General features: G+C 39.4%; 3 protein-coding genes across 5 annotated transcripts in view; 2 read left to right on the top strand and 1 right to left on the bottom strand.

Moving 5' to 3' along the window:
* The window catches only part of Sf3b3 (splicing factor 3b subunit 3), a 59,206-nt gene extending 58,675 nt beyond the window's left edge, over nucleotides 1-531 (top strand). For all 3 annotated transcript variants that reach the window (XM_037427408.2, XM_037427407.2, XM_075877279.1), the window contains 2 exons: nucleotides 31-126; nucleotides 191-531. In XM_037427408.2, coding sequence (XP_037283305.1) covers nucleotides 31-126; nucleotides 191-235 — 141 coding nt within the window. In that variant the 3' untranslated portion in view covers nucleotides 236-531. The remainder of the gene's footprint in view (nucleotides 1-30; nucleotides 127-190) is intronic.
* A 6,436-nt stretch (nucleotides 532-6,967) lies between these two features.
* On the bottom strand, nucleotides 6,968-10,616 carry LOC119176230 (pre-mRNA-splicing factor SYF2). The gene is made up of 6 exons (XM_037427406.2): nucleotides 10,394-10,616; nucleotides 10,142-10,267; nucleotides 9,901-10,018; nucleotides 9,699-9,789; nucleotides 7,314-7,412; nucleotides 6,968-7,219 (listed from the first exon to the last, which is right to left on the bottom strand). Exons 1-6 carry the CDS (start codon nucleotides 10,475-10,477, stop codon nucleotides 7,054-7,056), a joined length of 684 nt encoding a protein of 227 aa, XP_037283303.1. The 5' UTR covers nucleotides 10,478-10,616; the 3' UTR covers nucleotides 6,968-7,053.
* A 416-nt stretch (nucleotides 10,617-11,032) lies between these two features.
* Nucleotides 11,033-18,420, top strand: part of Nsun2 (tRNA (cytosine(34)-C(5))-methyltransferase Nsun2) — a 109,957-nt gene continuing 102,569 nt past the window's right edge. Inside the window, exons 1-3 of the mRNA XM_037427405.2 lie at nucleotides 11,033-11,339; nucleotides 11,623-11,697; nucleotides 13,800-13,894. Coding sequence (XP_037283302.1) covers nucleotides 11,277-11,339; nucleotides 11,623-11,697; nucleotides 13,800-13,894 — 233 coding nt within the window. The 5' untranslated portion in view covers nucleotides 11,033-11,276. The remainder of the gene's footprint in view (nucleotides 11,340-11,622; nucleotides 11,698-13,799; nucleotides 13,895-18,420) is intronic.

The raw sequence follows: 18,420 nt of genomic DNA, 5'->3' as shown, positions 1-18,420 counted from the left end.
TTGATTTTGTATGTGGGATTTCACTTTCAGAATGTCATTGATGGTGACCTGTGCGAACAGTTCAACTCACTTGATCCGTCTAAACAAAAGAGCATTGCAGAGGAGCTCGACAGGAATCCAAGTGAAGTATGAATAACGTTTAGCATCTTCTTGCATTTCACGGCAATAATGTTACTTCCTTCATGTGCAGGTTTCCAAGAAACTGGAAGACATCAGGACAAGATATGCATTTTGAGTTATTTCTGTTTGGGAATTCATTATCATATTGTACATAAATGCACGCAGAAAACTTCTACTACAAGTCATTGTCACTGTGTTCAATGTATATTAAACTTGAGACCAAAAGAGAGATGGAGGACATGCTACACCTTGTGGTTTGCGGCAGCAGCTTCGTAAGAATCTGTGGAATTCTGGATGGGGAAGACACACTCAGCCCTCTCCAGATTCGTAACAGCCATTCGTGCAAAATAGACACAGTGTGCCACTATTGAAACAACAGTCGGTTCCAAAATAAAATTGTAGTACCCTGTTTTTTTAAGGCACCTTATATAAAAGACAAGAACTGCTTCCCAGTGCTTGTCTATTTGGTTTTATTGTATATGCATGGCTGCATGCAAAACAACATGGTGGTTTGTCTGAGGCCCATTGAACAACGTGTCTTAAACTAACTAATGTGTCTTTGTTGGGCAAAGTGGCACATATTCAGGCGGTTTCTGCAGCTTTCTGATTTATGACAACTCTAAGCTGACACTGTTGCTATAGCTGCAACACTTGGTTCATGCCCACCATGGGGATTGGCTACACTGGATATGATGAAAAATTATGCACAACTAAAGGACCAAAAGGTGGCTTTGCATAAGGATGGTGATGAGTAGGCTTAGGAGTAGATTCAGTACATATGAACATTCAGTTGAATATTATGCTGCTGTCTATTTACCTCAGCTCGAATTTCAGTAATGAGAAGAAATGTATATTAAGTACCTACAATGCCAGTATGGCATTAGAAGCAGTGAGTAAGTAGATGGAGAGATACAAAATGCCAGGTACAATACCAAATATGAAGCAGCAGAATGCACATAGCTTGTACAAGTGTAAAATTGCATTTTGATACAAAAGAGCAGGTACCGTAAGAAGATAGAAGGTGCAAAAAATAAACCAAGTACTAAAGCACATATAACCTCAGTGTAGTTAATTTGGAGAAAAATATGAAGTGGAAGAGGGGGTGGGGGTGTAGCCGCCTAAGCCCAGTAACACAACGATTGTGGCAAAAATTTATGAACAGTAGTCAATGAATTCCATAGATTCCCGTGCATTGAAATATATGCATGAAATATATGCAGTTTTCAGAAGTGCTTTGCATCAGAAGCATGAGAAAACAAACTTGCACATTGCCGCTTATCTAATCGTCATTTGAAGGAGAAATTTGACCTAAATATGCGATTTCGTTCAGGTTTCACGATGGCGTGGCGCACACTGTTGTGAAGGCACATGTGACCCAAGACAAAATTTTGGAGTGTACTGTTGATTGAAAAAAGACAATATGGGTGCAACGATGGAGAAGTCAATGTGATAGCAATAAATTGCGATACATAGCGAATTGAATTGTACAGCGCAGAATACACGACAAATAAAAAAGCACACATGGACAGTGCTGACTCACAGCTGCAGGTTTATAGCATAGAATTCAATTATGTGTATGTCACCAAAGCTTCTATTGTCTTATGCATCAACTCATTCCAAATTGATTAACCCTTTTGGGACTGTTTACGAGTATTGTCATGACATTTTTAAGGAAGTCGCTGATGGCAACTTGGACAAAATTGTGTAAAAAAAAAAATGGTCCCGCTCATAACCAAACAAGACTGTACTCTCCATACTTTTTTTTTATGCTACATGGCTACACTTGTCCACTTTTGTATAAGTTGCGTCTTGGCTTTCATTTTTTATTGTCATTTTTCAATGTATTGCCTTGTGGTGAAGCCAGCTTCAAGTTATCTTCTACTTGATAAGTGAAATAAATGAATTTTATTGAATTGAAAGAATGGTACGATTTTATTAAAATAAAAAGCTCTACAAATCGAGTAAATAAAATTTTTTGCTGATCTTGGCACTTTTTTTTTTTTCATTCACTAAACGGTTAAAATTGGTCTGGCTATATCTGTGATATGAGCATCAAAGTCATGTGTAGACACAGTGCAGAGCAGTGTTCGTGCTCCGAGCCAGCGATTAGAAAAATTAAGTTATGCAGAGTACGTAGTTATTATTGTCTGTAAAGTTTGGCGTCGCAGGAAGGGGGGGAGTGTGTCTTCCCCCTCCAGAAGCGTGGATTCGAAGAAGCGAGCTCCCGAGAAACCAGGGTCAGCACGGAGCGATGCTTATACAGGGACAAAAATCTCGCTGACAAGACCCCCTCTGCGCTCTCCGAAACCATTCAGAATAGAAAGCCGTGGTCTGTTCGCCATTGTTTGAACAACCAACGTTGCTCCGACCAGTGGGGTGCCAGCAAGCAGTGTCGAAGTGTCCGCAAAGCGCCTATTAGGCGAGACGATATACCACGTCGTGACATGGGCTCTATAGCTAACCGGCCGCACTTAGTAACTTGATTCGGGGAGCTGAATGACGCCACCATCGGATGTTTAACCGGCTCTTCAGAAAGTCTGTGTTGGCTGCTCCTTTTTCGTCTTACCTCTGACAAGTGGCTAACAAGCTGCAGGGGGAGAGAGAGGAGGCCATCAGCATACGAACTTACAGTTCGTCCAATAAGTGGATAGAATTATTTTCATTTGCCGTGAGGAGAATTGGGAGAGACAACCAAGGGGCTAAAACCTGGCTTCCGGCTCCTCACAGGGGTTCTGGTCACAGCAAACGAGGCTATGCACTATTGGCTCTGCCAAGGTAAAAGGTGACAGTCTCAAGTGTGTCTTGTACATTTCTGTATAATAATTGTATATGAAGTCTGGTTGTGACATTCGAAGGACTGGTCTACATCCTTGTGAAACAGGGATGGCAAGGCAAGGTGGACACAACCAACCTTCCACTCCCCTCTGTAGCGACAGCAGCTACGCAGCGGAGGGAGCTCTGCTCTAGAGAACAGAGAGAGTGGGGAGAAGATTGTGTTTTACTTAGTCACTATAATTTTTAATAATTAAATGAGTATTGATGAAGTAAATTATACATTTCATCAAACTAAAGAAAGACCTGAAAATGTTATATGGCTATTTATGCAATGACCGTGCTGATGTATTAGCTGCTGTAATGCTATGTGGAATTTTGAGACAGGTTACTTATTGAATGCTTTGACCTTGTAATTAGGCAGTCTAGAACCTGTTTTCATGCCATAAAAGAAATAGTGGACAGAGAGAGGTGCCATCACTGTTGTGGTCATGTAATACCAGTGACTTGTACCGTATTTTCTACAAGTACACAATTATTCCTTGTGTGGGCTAGTGTGAAACAGTAATTTTAAGGGAAATTATTAAAAAACAAGTTAGGAAATTATTCACAGAATGCTGAGACAGTGTTATGGTAGTGTAGATCTTGTCAGCCAGACAGAACTGGTGGCAACATCTTTTTGAAGCTACCACAGCAAGTTTCTAGAACTTCTTATGTACTGGTAGCTCTCCTATAGAATTAATTTCCATATTAAAGAAGAAATATGTTGCATTCAATGTAAACAAAATAAACCTGAGAAAGCTAGATTTATTCACAAAACTGCCAAGATCAAAATTTGTTTGTACTAGTTATTATTAAGAAGTGCAGAATACGAACAGTAGCAACCACTTGCATGATGCTGGGAAATTCGCCACGTCCCACACAAGAAGGCATTAGTAAGAAATAGCATGTTTAATTGGACCAGAGCCGGTTAAAAGTAATAATGGTGAAATTTCTTTCAGCTATTGTGAAAGTGAAAATTTTTGAAATTCTAGAATTTGTTAATTGAAAAGTTCATTTACCAATTTCCACATACTTATACTTAAGACAGTATATTATGGTAGGATTAGTGCTTCCCCCTGCCTAAGGTGATAGTTGTATTAAAGTCATACTCATATTTAAAATAGAAAAATAAATGTAGATACTTTCCACAGGTAAAAATGTAGTACATTAAACATTATGAAGCTCTCTCTGTTTCACTTCACATTGCACTTTGGAAAGCACATATTCACATAAACAAAGCTTACGCATTTCTAAGTAGCATAGTGCAAGTCTTTGTGGTGCAGTGTTCTTTTCTGCCTTACCTTCATGCTGACGATTTGGCTGCACTTTAAGTGGCACCTTTTCCTTTCTAAATCAGTTTTTTTCTACTTGGCATATATAAGAACATGTACGAAAAGAGACATGCATGCGCATTGTGCCACTTATAGCTATTGCTTGCTACTGACTATTGCATGACTACTGTTTAACCACTACTGTAAATTGCTTGACCTTTGCTTAATCACTTCTCGCCTTTGATTCACAACCCTATGCAATGCACTTGGAAGGTTTGGGGTTCAAGTTCCAACGTACTTTGGGGGTCGGTATTTTATTACTCCATGCACATGGAAGGTTTGGGGCTTTGGTCGCTATAATATACTTTGGTGGTCAACAGTGCGATACCTTACGTGATCAGATGAAGGTTTTAGTGCCAACACATATGGCAAGACTGTGTTCTACTAGTTATTCATTACATGCGATGTTTGTCATGTATTTCCTCTATCCTGCATTCATCGACGTGATGCTTACTATTGCCTTTGGCCAGGAGTTGCTTTCATGAAAGCATATAAAAACGTTAATCCGAGTGGCTGACAGCGCGGCATGTAATGTTTGCAGCACCGACGAAAATCCACCTGCTGGTGCCACCTTCCTTGTTTTTCCTTAGAGAGAACAGAGGGAGTCAATCATCCAGTCGCCAGACGCCGCAATCGCATTGGCAATTGCGGCGACTGGATGATCAGCCACTTTCTGTGCAGGTGCTACCCATAACACCGTCCACATCTGTCGACGGGCCACAAGATAGTGAGAAAAAATGCTTTTTGAAGATGAGTGGCTTGTGTGAATGCCTCCAACTTGCGGTGCAGTTTCACACGCTGCAGTGCATTCACTGCCTCTCTCTCCTTTTTTTTCTCTTTCTTTCTCATCTGTCTATTCTCCACCCCTTATGTTCGAGTGCAGCGTAGTCAACCGGAAGTCTTTGTAGTTAACCTCTCTGCCTTCTCCCTTTTTGTCTGCTTTCTATGATCCAAGCATTCCTAGTGGATTTTTTCTTTTAAAAACATCAAAGTTGTCTATTATCCACCTTTGCCATCAGAACTTTCTAATGTCTCAAAAATGTCCAATGTATCAAATTCTTTTCCATTTACCAGACATTACATTACAAACGCTCTTTTGCCAGAGAGCTTGTGAAGGAATGCTTACCCATTGAAATAATCTGAGTAAACATTGCAAATGCACAACAAACTACCTGTGACGACTCGGTGAGAGTGCCATGCAAGGTGCAAACTTATTTTGATGTTCTGGTTGCTTTTTGTCTCTGCAAATACAAAATGTTCAGCGTTCCTTTCCATCTAACGTGTTATTCAAGACTTAACTGGCTTGCTTAATGGAAGGCAGTCAATTTGTACATATACACCGTGCAGTAGCATAAATGTTTTTATTTTGCATTGTTCCTTATAGCTATACAATCCTGTCATGGCAAACTGTTGCCCTTGAGCTGGCACCTATGTGAAAATGAATAAGTTTCCCACAAGCTATCAAAGACTCGCTATTGAGAAACAAAAACAATTTGCAGTAAATTATATTTCTAGAATGTTTCAGTGGTCATTGGCAACTTAATAAGGCAATATATATACCTTTGTGAAGTTACTGTATTATTTTCTCATGAAAATGTATTTTAGTAAAAAGTCTCCTCCCACATTTTTTTTTTTTTTTTTGAGGTATTACGTTCCAAATTTACAGTATGATTACGAGAAGTCAGGTTGGAGAGCTCCGGAAATCTTGACCACTTGATGTTCTTTAACGTGCACCTAAATACAAGCGCATGAGCCTTTAGTACTTTGCCTCCATCAAAATGCGGCCAGGATTAAATCCCGCTAGCTATGCATCACCAGCCATGCACCTTAACCACTAGACCACCGTGGTGGGGTCCCGCATTATTATTTACCAGTAAAGAAAAGAGATGAGATGTATCATATTTTAAAGAAGCCCTGCAACACTTAAGAAGTTATAATGAAATAGTCTATTAGTACATGATGCTGCATGAATCGCATGCCACAAAAAATTTTTTGAATCTGTTAAGTGCAAACAGAGTTGCAAGAATCTGTTGCACGTGTCAAAGCACTTCCTAGTGCACTACAAGATACGCAGTATGGGGGATAAGGAACAAGATGTGTACCTTCATCAGCACACGTCATGATTTTGAGCACTTTTTTTTTTTCCTTGAAAACACACGACTTATTTTCAGTGCAACTGCGGCACATAGTGTCACTTCCCAGCAGCCGTGGCAACTATGCCGCCCACAATGCTAGAATTGAGACAACGACCATGGACAGACTCCAAACATTTGGGTATATGACATCATATGTAGAGAAAAGAGAGCAATTTCTAGCAGACTGAGAATTAATTGTAAATTCCAGGCCACGTGCAGAACTATAATATTCGGCTCACGTGTTCTTTGGGAGGGGGGGGTGTCTTGACTGCCGATCGGCAGAGTTTTCTTCCCATGCTCGCAAAGTATTGCAGGGCCCCTTTAAGTGGAGTCAATCTAGAATATTACAATAACATATCCTGTGCTATAACTACTTTACTTAAAAAAAGTACTTTAATACATGGCATATCATACTGGTGTACTAGCTGCTGTCGAGCTTTTGACAATATGTTTCTAAGCTTGTGGCCTTCACAACACTGCAAGTGTTCAAACAAAAGAAATTTAAATAGCATTTCACAGAAGACACTAATCTAAATAGTACATCAAAGGAAGAAAGTCAAGTCTTGATATAGTATGTACTTGTTTATTAGTTTACATTTATGAGTGTGTGTGTGCGCGTAGAAGAAAAGATTTTCTGTGCAAGAGTTGAAACACTATACAGCAGTTCCTCTCTCAAGGTTTTGCTTGATTTCTGCCGTGTACTTTCCGTAGAACCGATCCAGCTTCTTGTTGAACTTCATATTGCGCTCATTGATGTAGTCAATGTCCTCATCGTCGTCGTAGCGTCGACGTCGGCTGTACTTGTTCCTCTTTTCAATTCTAAATGAAGGAGAAAAAGGCATCGGTAAATTCAATTCTAATCCTTAGAAAGAACAAATAGAGTTTATAAAGACAAAAAATTAAAATAGCTCACTGTTTTTCAAGGTCATCTACCATACGGTCTATGTCGTCCTTGGAGTCCTTATGTAGGCCATGGATGATAGTGTCTCTGGTGGGAAACATTGCATCACCCCTGCGACAGAGATGCCATTCCTTTAAAACTCTGTGCCTAAAGCAGTAGTGGTTTTCTTTATGGGTGATCACAGTAATGTCTGAATCAGTCAGATGAACATATGAGGCCTACTAAGATACCAAGTTCTCAATATTGTAAGTCCCAATATGGCAATTTGGTTGTTAGCAGTCATATCGGTCAAATTTCACTACGAGAAAGGTATAGGATATTTAACATAATTTGGAAACCATTCTAGAAAGAATAGGTAGTAAAAAGTAAACACCACTTCTCTGCATGCACATATTTATTATAGGTACAATAAGCAAGTCAACGTCAGTAGAGGCCCAAAATAAATATTTTGTCAGCTGAGGACTGCATTTAAAAAGCAAATAAATTGGCACATTGCATACCGACAGGCACTATACTCTACACAATTTGATTAAAAATTATTCAAAGCACCCCTACTCCCAACATCTAACCTTGTGGGGCATTCATTACTTGACAGCTATAAATATGTAAAACAACACATGGAAATGATGAGCTTAATGATCACACACACACAATATTATATAGGGGAAATAAGTGTATACTTAGGTCAAAAACAGGCACAATAGCAATTTAGCCATCCATTGCGCAGACTGTGGGTGCTCTCTGCTCTTGAAGAGAGCCATAGTGGTGCACAGATACAAGAACAATCAGGCAGGTGAAATATTTAAAACGTACTCGATGTAAAAAAGTATCGGTGCCGCTTCGCTCACCCTAGCAGACAAGACATTCCGATATTTCAAACAATAATCAGAGGCACCTTGGTCTAACGTCTTCACACCCATTCACATAAGCCCTTCTCCTTTCCTCTTTCCCCTCCCTTCTTTATGCATGTTAATGCTCGATAAACCAACTTTTGGCAGAGTGCACGCCCTTGTTCTCACCCCATGTGTTGTATGTTCATTGGGACCATTCCTAGAGTTGGCCCTGGATTTCAAAGCCAGCATCTTGACCACAAAACTAGCATGTTTTTGGTCTCCTAAATCAAGAATTAATTTGGAACAATTGCAAACCATCAATGCTTAGAACAAACAACAATTGTAATCTTTTTGCTATAATGAACCATATTCTGCCATTTACATCAGACATGCAAGCGTCGATTTCTACAGTACTGGCAAAAGCATAATATGAAAATATTGTTTCTCCACATGTTACAGATCTATTATACTCAAACACACACACACACACTTCTATGCAACATAATATTTTGTCTTTCCTTACTCCTCCAAAATTAGCTCTCCAATGTATAAAAAGAATATTTTTTCAATCTCCTTTCCACGGTAAGTTTTTTTTATCATGTCTCATTTTGGGCATATCCAATAAAATATTACATCATTGGGATTGAAACAAGGTGCCCTAGCATAACAACCTGACATTTTACCCGTAAGACCATTTGTGCATGCCTACTTCATTTGTGCTAGCACGGAGTAGTGCTCCGAGATAAATTGCACATGTATCAGATCACATAACTATTTTCAAAAAGTGAGCATCTGTGTATTTTCACACGCACAGCAACAGAATGTGCAAAGAGTCAGCAATACCAGTCATGTACCTTTCAACATGCTTTAAAGGAAGTGTACACTAGCAAGAAACACATACAAATACTTTATGTGCACAAATACATCGGTTCATAATTGGAATTTTGTTGAAGCGCACCGAAAACACACGAACAGGAGAGGCTGACAACAACAAAACTACAATAATCCAACTGGCCCAACTTGCCATCTTGCTGCAATATGTCCGTTGATTTGATAACAGTTTGCAGAACCTTAGATGATATTGGACAGTTAGATATGCCTGCTATATGCTATGCATGACGTGCTCTGCGTAATCTCTTCATGTCAACTCCTCTTTCAGGAACGTTATCAACAGTTGTTACTTGCAGTACCTTATGACAACTGAATGTTTCCTGTAATCATTCATTCCTATGGCTATAACATGTTTATCCTGAGTTAACATTTTCATACAGTGAAGATAACATCAGTGCTATTTGTGACAATCTGCTTTCTTGCCGGCCTCAAGGATGTCGGTGTTAGTGCCTCGCATTTATTGGCAGGCCCCCACCGTAAATGCCAGGCATTTTTCTTAATTGTAAAACCTCCACAATAAGCTGCCTCTCTTCCCATTTCTAGCGACGCTGAAGACATCATCCTTCACAAAAGCTGCATAGTATAGTAACAGCACTGGTGCTACAGAAGGATGCAATATTGTCTAGCTTCCAAAAAGAAACCAACACAGAATTGTAGTTTGGACAAAACTTACATTTCTTCCTTTTTCCTTTCGTACTGATCGAAGTCTGGCTTGATCTGCTTCACAAGACGCTGATATTGCCGGACAGTTGCAGCCTCATAATCTGCAATAATGCAAAACAGTGTGACTCGCATAAACCTACGCGTGTTCAAAAATGGCTTTCCGTATGGTCATATAAATTAACCAGCAATGCATCGTAAGAAGCAAAACAAACCAGAGAAACCAACGTCGGGGTTTTTCCTTTTCTTCTTACGATCAAAGCGTTCTGCTTCGTCAGCACTGACGCTCAGCAGTTTGATCCGGGAGTAATCTTCTCCTCTCTTGGCGGCCTCCTACAAGCAAAAACACCCAACTATTACGGCGTGGACTCGCAGAATGCACTTATATTCATCTGCAACATGACTCACTGGCAATAAGAGAAGTTAAATCTACAAGGTTACAACCCGCTCATTAACCTCATATTTCTGCTCCTCTTCCAGTTTGTACTGTGCCCACTTTTGCTTGCTCTCGGAGTTGGCTGGCAATTTCGCTTTCCTGTCCTCTTCGATTACTTCTTTGTGATTCAGCGTTCTGGCTTCATTCTACAAAGCAAATAGCAACTAATCAGCATTTATCAGGGTCTCTCGCTTACGCCATATTTTTCACAGCATCAACATGTCACAACGTCAACAAAACGTGCCGATTTCACTACGACGCGCGTTACTTACCCGTCGCATGTGAAGAGCGCGTAAACGCTCTAATTGTTCCGATCGCTTACTCGACGTTGATGAACCGGGCTGTGCGTCCGACATTGTAACCAGTGAAGTTGTGAGATGAAATGAGAACTTATTAGATTAGCTCATGACACATCACCATGCAAACCCCCGGACAACTGAACCAGGCTGAACTGCGAGTGCTAGCATGCCAGTGAGCGTAAAAAAAAAACTGCTAAAACAACAACAGTAAACAAACGCAACAATTTTGTGGTTGCCAGACAAAAAGTTTAGTGTACTGTACGGCTGCACCGGTCATTTGTGTCAATTCTTTACATATAAAATGTGGTACAGGAAACAATAACTTCTACTTTTATTTTAAAATATTTTTATACTAATGCGTTGTATTTGATATTTATTTTCACTGGTCGCATACAAGCGCCTTCGAGGACACACGGACACATTTCTAGCCACAGCCAGCAGGGAAAATTCACACGAACCTTTCTGGGGAAGCTTTCGCCCCGCTTGCTCCATAAAGATCTCTCTATGCCTAGGTACTGCGGTAGACGGAAGCGGTAGACACTCTAAGCGGTAGACAAAAGTATAAACAAGCACGGACGTTAAGTGACGGCAGGGCTGCACATCTCGTCGGCAAATCACGTACGCACTGCACCGTCGTCCACCAACATCAACCTCGCGCGCCAACTCCGAAAAGACAGCAACAAGCTCGCCTAGAAATAAAATGTTCCTAGGTAGTACCTAGGCAGAGATCTTAAACGAACAAGCGGGGCGAAAGCTTCCCCAGATACAAGTTACCCGGATGGGTTTTGTGAGAAAAGAAAGACTCGCAAAATTCACGGTTGCACGTGTGTGAGAGGATAGCCAGACTCTTGTAGCAATGGGCAGAAAGCGTCAAAAGAAAAAGCAAGGAAAAACACCAAGAGCAGAAAAACCTCAAAAGGTGCACCCAGTTTTACTACAGTTCTTGAAAACATTTTTGACGTTGTAGCTTGATCTCGCTCCCTGCCCCAAGAAGCAATAATAGTTGGTTGTTGATTTCGTCTTGCTGTTGAAATATTGTCTAACTTTACCAACGAAAAACCTTGTTCTCATGTCTTTCAGTAGTGTGTAAAATGCTTAGTGTTTATTTATGTTGCCTAAGAAAGCGCATTATTTCTCACGTTATTTTATTCTGCAGGATTATTTGTTAACGTCAGTGAATTTTTTATATGTTTATGGAAAAGGTTAACGGGAATGGTGGACCTCCACTGTACACCGAGATTGAAAGAAGCAACGAAGCATTTGAAAAATACTACAAGGCAAGTTTTTTATAGCATTATTTTTACCTCTCTTATAAACATTGCACCTTAAGATTTCTGCCAACATTATCAAAACCTAGTGCGTCAGTTTCAATTGAATGCACTGTGAGCACTGAGTGGTGCACATGTGTTGTGGAGCGATGAACACATTCATGCTCCACAATGCATATGATTTCTCTGCTATAACGAAGTTTTATTTTAGGAAATACAATATTTATTGCAGCTGCCCCTTGTTAGAAAGACAGCTTTAGTGCTATCAGTCATTTCATGCTGTGACAAAAATTGTCTAAGTTTTAAAATCGATGTTTTTGAATCACACGTGCTGAACTTGCCTCTCATTCCAATGATCAGAACTTATAAAGCAATTGCCGCATCTCAAAATGCTTTTGCATTCATGTACGTCTACAACTGTGATGTGCAATTAACAAAAATAAAAGGCATCTGATAAGTGCGTGGGAAACTCTCCTAGAAAAATCAAACACATACATGGATTAAACATGCTTTCCACAAGGTAGTGACAAAGATATTACTGGTTTTTGACACTCTGTGTTCATTGCAAGTTTTAAAACGTAAGAAATGATTGTGGACTTTTTCGTGAGAGCATAAGTGACATGGCCACAATAAAAAAGATGCAAATTTATATTGTGAGAAAAATGTGGATAAAATTTTTTTTGTTGCAATGCCATGCTCAAAATGTTGAAAAAGCAAAATTTTACAGAGGGTAGAATACTCTTCACTTGTATCAGGATTCACCTAGAGATTTTGCTTGTGTTATATTTAATCTTCATAATTTGAAGGAATTGAGACTTATTTGTCCGCATGGTTTCGTTGTTATTGGGTATTGCTAATGTGGAGTCGTTATTTTCTTTGCAAGTGCTTCGTGTTGCTAAGTCTGGTAAAACCAAGTAGCCTGTAGATTAGGGTCATGCTGCTCTTTATATGAAAAGATGAGGGTTAAAAGGTATATGGGCTGCTGAAAAAAAAATTATGTATAGCTTGTTGCAATAACTGCTTGCTGTTCACATAGTTTTTATTCTGATTTCAGAAACTTAATCAGCTCTGTAGAGAGTAGCATAGTTTTCGTTCTGCATCGTGAAAATGTGTAAAATGTAGACCTTTTGGTGCCCAATTTTTCTGTTACTAAACTTACATATTCATCAGCCATTAATGGCTCATATTCCTCTACATCTACTGTGGACTACCAAAAACTTCCTGAAGATGTGTTCAAAATTTGTCAATGAGCATTTGAAAAAAATTGAAACCTGCAAAGGTCTTTAAATGTTCACACCCAAGTAATTAGTTACTAGACATTTGTGCTAATTATATAAGTAAAGTTTAAAAAACATAGCGCAGTCTTCACATGCATTGGAGAATGTTGGAAAATTTCATCTCATCTGAGCATCGCAAGTACCAGATGATGGATGTCCCAACTCTAAAAGTTGCTGAAAATTGCATTTAAGAAAACCGCATTTGAAAGGTAAGGTAAAAGCTTGTCTGTGTGGCAAAGGTATGCTTTTTAGTATTATTTTTTCTCTCTTCATGGGAGCTTTGGAACTTATATTGCGAAAATGGTTTTGGAGAACTATTCACACCAGCTGCAATCGCAAGCAGCTGCATGACATTAGTCAGGGCACTCTAGACAGGGCACACTTTATAGGTTTTAGCAGCCACCTTGTGCTCTTTATATGCTACTTTAACCCATTTCCAATTTTATTACAGTGTTGACTTTTGTTGTCATGAAAGTAGAGCAACTGAAATTGAGAAAACAAGCAAAAACAAGGAATCTTTTTTTTTTTTTTCAACTTGCATTTCTCAAGTAACATCCCATCTTAAATCTACTTGGCTATATAATTCTGTAGTACACAGTTTGTGTGCTCTTTTTAGTTCTTAACACATTGAACTGGTGCATGTACAGCACTCAGCGATTCAAATTTGTACACACTGTTGCCGGTGCTTTTTGAGGCCCTGGTGTGTGCTTAGTCATCAATGGAAGGCCTAAAGCTATTCCACTGTGTCACAAAGCCCCTTGTTTTTCTTGTAGGCTATAATTGATCTGCTAAGTGCTCCTGAAAGAGTGCATGTTCTTTTTTCATCATAAACAGGCACAGAATATAGTACCTGAAAAAGAATGGGATGACTTCATGGCTGCACTGCGACGTGGACTGCCAGTTGCATTTAGAATTACAGGATTTCTTCCGTAAGCAGCCATATTTTTTGCCTCTCACTGTTTTGCAAGCACGAATCACTCTAAAATATTGTAGTATTTTCCTCGTCTTGAACATCGGTACTGGCCATCGATGTGATGGATAGAATGAGTACTGCACTGTTCTATATTGAAATTACAATTACTTTTAACAAAGTGAAATATAGATTGTTGAAGTTGCTACTTGTAACAGACAGTTATATCATTTACAAGCACATAAGCATGTTTATACGATGCTCATGTAAAACCTTGCCTATAGAGCATTGCTGTTTAAACATGTAATGAGTGGTGCCTATCTTCTGAAGCTATTTTCTTTAGTAGAAGATTTTGGCTGCTTTATTTAAAGCGACCGACAACGGCCCAGAACATGAAATGAGAGCACTCACTGGTAGAAAAATTGTCCGTCGCATTGACTCTAACCAATCTTGTTTTTTGTGTGTGTGTGTGTTGGAGGTAGATCTATTTTTTTTTTCATCTTTGAAAGTCTCGAAGAGTGACTCGTGTACATGCAATCGTTCAGCGAAAACATGAACGATTGGATGTACCAAGCCACGTGATCGTTGATTGCTGTATTCGCTTGGCTTTTTTTTTTTTGGTCTTCAATTATTGTTGATTTCTTTATGTTAAAAAATAGTATTCCAAAAAAATGTACATTTAGGCAATACGTTAGTTGTATGCATTAAAATGTTACTGTCTTCGCTTGACGTAGTGATCCCATGCTCGTCGGCGCGTCTTGAGCAAGTTTTCAGCATGTTCATGCAACAGTGCATGCACTTTCCAGATCACTAAGGTTTTGATCAACATAATTTTGCTACCTAAACGTCAGCTCACAAATGACGGGCAGTGCTACGCGGCATGGTCGTTCATATGTGTAGTGAAATTTTCAGTGACTTGGCTTGGCTCGTGTATTCAGAGAGTAACCGAAGCCAGGACAAGCCACACATGACCAAGCTGCAGGAAACCTTGGGCAGGGGCACATACAATGTGACAACATGGCATAAATACAGGGAATGGGACATCATATCATTGTAACAGCTTTTTATTTTCAAAAATAGTTGAAAAGCTCAAAATAAAAATGGTTAAACACGTCTTATGCTACCGTGGATTAGTTGACAGAAAGGAACTAGGGGTTGGGGTTTCTCATGCACAAGAATATCGTTGGTGACATAGAGGAATGCTATAGCATCAGTGAGAGGGTGGCAAGTATTATAATAAGTTTAACAAAAGTAATATAAGTTTAACAAGTAATAAAAGTTATATTATAAGTTTATAAGTAATATAAGTTTAACAAAAGGTACAAGATGAAGGTGGTACAGGCCTACATCGAGCCATGAAGATAATTTGGTTGAACGCTTCTATGAAGACGTAGAGTCAGCCATTAATAAATTAAAGTCACAGTACTATTCTAATGGGCGACTTTAATGGCAAAATAGAGACCGGACACCGTGCAGTGGGGGAATATCGCATCGGCTCTAGAAATCCCCGAGGGCCGTTATTAGTAGAGTTTGCAGATCATAATAATTTACAGATCTTGCCCACCTTCTCAAAAAATGGGCTAACCGTAAGTGGACGAGGCAAAGACCTACTGGTAAAACTAAAAATGAAATAGACTTCATTCTGTTTGCACACCCAGACATTGTACAGGATGTCAAAGTAGTTGGCAAGATACGATGCAGTGACCATAGAATGGTAAGAGCTTGTATTCACCTAGATTTAAAAAAGCAGACAAAAACTGATAAAGCCAATTAATGAGCTAGCGGCAAAACTGAAAGTACAAAAATTCAGAGCTTGGCTTCAGAATACATTCGAGGCTTTAAACAAGGTAACCGACGTTAGTGTTGACACAATGTATAATAATCTTACTAGTATCATCAAAAAGTGCAATGGAAGTCGGAGGTACAGTCACTAGACAGGGCACTGGCAAACCATCTCAGGAGACGAGAAATTATATTACGAGACGACAAGCCATGAAAACCTCAATTGCAACCAATAAAATAGAGTTAGTGGAGCTTTCGAAGTTAATGCATAGGCGTAAGGTAGCCGACATCCGAAGGTATACATTGAGAGAATTGACCAGGTTGTAAAAAGCGGCAGAAGCCTAAAAGCTGCGAAGGCAAACTTGTGCAAAGGCAAAAATTGAACGTATGCATTAAGGAACAAGAAAGGCAACGTTATAAACAATATGGATAGGATAGTCGAGATGGTGGAGGAGACCTACAGAGAGTTGTACAGAAGCCAAAAACAGTCAGGATGATATATTGAGAAACAATAATAGTCCAGAGGAGTTCGACATCCTACTAGTATTGATGGGGGAAGTAAGAAAAGCCCTAGAAGGAATGCAAAGAGACAAAGCTGCTGGTGAGGATAAGCTAACAACGGACCTCCTGAAAGATGACAGAGAAATTGTTTTAGAAAAACTAGCCACATTATATACGAATTGTTTCTTGACAGGAAGGGTACCAGAATCTTGGGAGAACGCCAACATCATCTTAATGCATAAGGAAGGAGACGTCAAGAACTTAAAAAATTACAGGCCGATCAGCTTACTGTTCGTTCTCTATAAACTATTTACAAAAATAATTGCTGATAGAATTAAGGTGACATTAGAGTTCAATCAATGAAAGGACCAAGCAGGATTTCTTACAGGCTACTCCACAATATACCGTATTCATACAATCAATCAGGTAATAGAGGAATGCGCAGAATACAACCAATTCCTATACATAGCCCTCATAGATTACAAAACGTTTGACTCAGTCGAGACATCAGCAATAATGCAGCCACAATGAAATCAGGGCATTGAAGAACCCTAGATAAACATACTGGAAAAAATCTACAGTGGATCTACAGCTACCATTGCTCTCAATAAAAAAAGTAACAGAATCCCAATAAAGCAGGGTGTAAGGAAGGGAGACATGATCTCTCCAATTCTATTCACCGTGTGTTTACAGGAGGTTTTCAAGACCCTAGATTGGGAAGAATTACAGATAAGAGTAAATGGAGAGTATCTTAGTAACCTGCAATTCGCTGATGAAATTGTCTTGATGAGTAACTCAGGGTACAAATTACAGGTCATGATTACAGAACTGAACACGGAAAGTAGAAAAGTAGGTCTGAAAATACTATGCTCAAAACTAAAATAATGTGCAAGTCTGGTCAGAAAACAGCACATTGAAATAGGTGGAGAGATGCTGGAAGTTGTAAAAGAATATGTATACTTAGGACAGGTAATAACTGCGGAGCCGAACCATGAGAGTGAAATAACTAGAAGAATTAAGGATCGGGTGGATCATATTCGGCGAGCATTCTCAAATCATGAATAGTAATCTGCCCCTAACCCTCAAGAGGAAAGTATATAACAGCTTCATCTTACCAGTACTTACCCTACGGAGCAGAAACCTGCAGGCATACAAAGAGGGTTCAGCTTTGAGGACGACGCAGTGAGCGATGGAAAGGAAAGTATGCGTAACCTTAAGAGACAAGAAGAGAGCAGAGTGCGTCAGGGAATGAACCGAGTTTAAGGATATCATAGCTGAAATAAAGAAGAAATGGACATGGGCCGGGCACATATCTCATAGGCAGGATAACCGCTGCTCATTAGGGTAACTAACTGGATGCTCAGAAAAGGCAAATGGATGAAGGGGAGACAGAAAGTTAGGTGGGCCTATGAGAATAAAAAGTTTGCAGGTATAACGCGACAACGGAAAGCACTAGATCGGGTTGCTTAGCAGATTGTGGGAGAGGCCTTAGCCCTGCAGGGGGCGTAGTCAGGCTGATGATGATGATGATGAAGCATAGTTACAGCAACTCTTCTGAAAGCAAGACGATGACAGCTTTCACAAATCGCTAGAAGGGCTGGCGGCATCGCTATCAATTCTCAGCGTTGCTGGAGGAAAGATACACCTGTGTTTAGGTCCTTTTAAATTGAAAAATACTGTTTGTGAAATAACAATCTGATTTTGGGATTAACTACTGTAGCTAAAAACACTGTGAAGGGTGAGCTTTCTGTTGCTCGGTAAAAAAAATGATTCTAGAAAAATTAGTTGTCGGTTTCTGTAACATATTGTATGACAGTGGGAAGTTAGTCTAGTCATGCTAGTACACAAATTTTCAATTTTATGGAAACTTTTTTTCTATATGCTTTAAATGCATGAGTGCTATTTACATTGTTAACTGCTAAGTTATTATAGAACTTTAGATGACCCTTTCACATTTCCTCAGTATACTCACTAAATTTACTGTTGTGTTAGACTGCTAAACACAAAGACTTGATTCCCATCCACCGCAGCCCCATTTTGATGGGGAGAAAAGCAGAAACGCTCATATATTTAGCTTCAAGTCAATTTAGAATGCTAAGTGCTCAAAGTTAATCCTAAGTCTTTCAGCATGTCCCTTAGTCGAACCGTTGCTTCAAGATGTTAAACACCACAAACTAACTAGTCACTTTTCAGGCATATTTATGTTCATATATACGTTTATTTTTGAGTGGCTACTAAGACTTCTTAAACAATTGAGATGGT

Source organism: Rhipicephalus microplus, chromosome X, assembly GCF_043290135.1.
Source record: "Rhipicephalus microplus isolate Deutch F79 chromosome X, USDA_Rmic, whole genome shotgun sequence".
Classification (NCBI taxonomy): domain Eukaryota; kingdom Metazoa; phylum Arthropoda; class Arachnida; order Ixodida; family Ixodidae; genus Rhipicephalus; species Rhipicephalus microplus.
This window is presented reverse-complemented; position numbering and strand designations above follow the sequence as displayed.

Excerpts from the sequence above, each read along its gene's own strand:
- LOC119176230 (XM_037427406.2), bottom strand. The coding sequence starts at position 10,477 with ATGTCGGACGCACAGCCCGGTTCATCAACGTCGAGTAAGCGATCGGAA. Across the intron at positions 10,019-10,141 it reads AAGAGGAGCAGAAATATGAG|GAGGCCGCCAAGAGAGGAGA; the intron begins GTTAATGAGCGG and ends TTTTGCTTGTAG. Across the intron at positions 9,790-9,900 it reads CCCCGACGTTGGTTTCTCTG|ATTATGAGGCTGCAACTGTC; the intron begins GTTTGTTTTGCT and ends GCATTATTGCAG.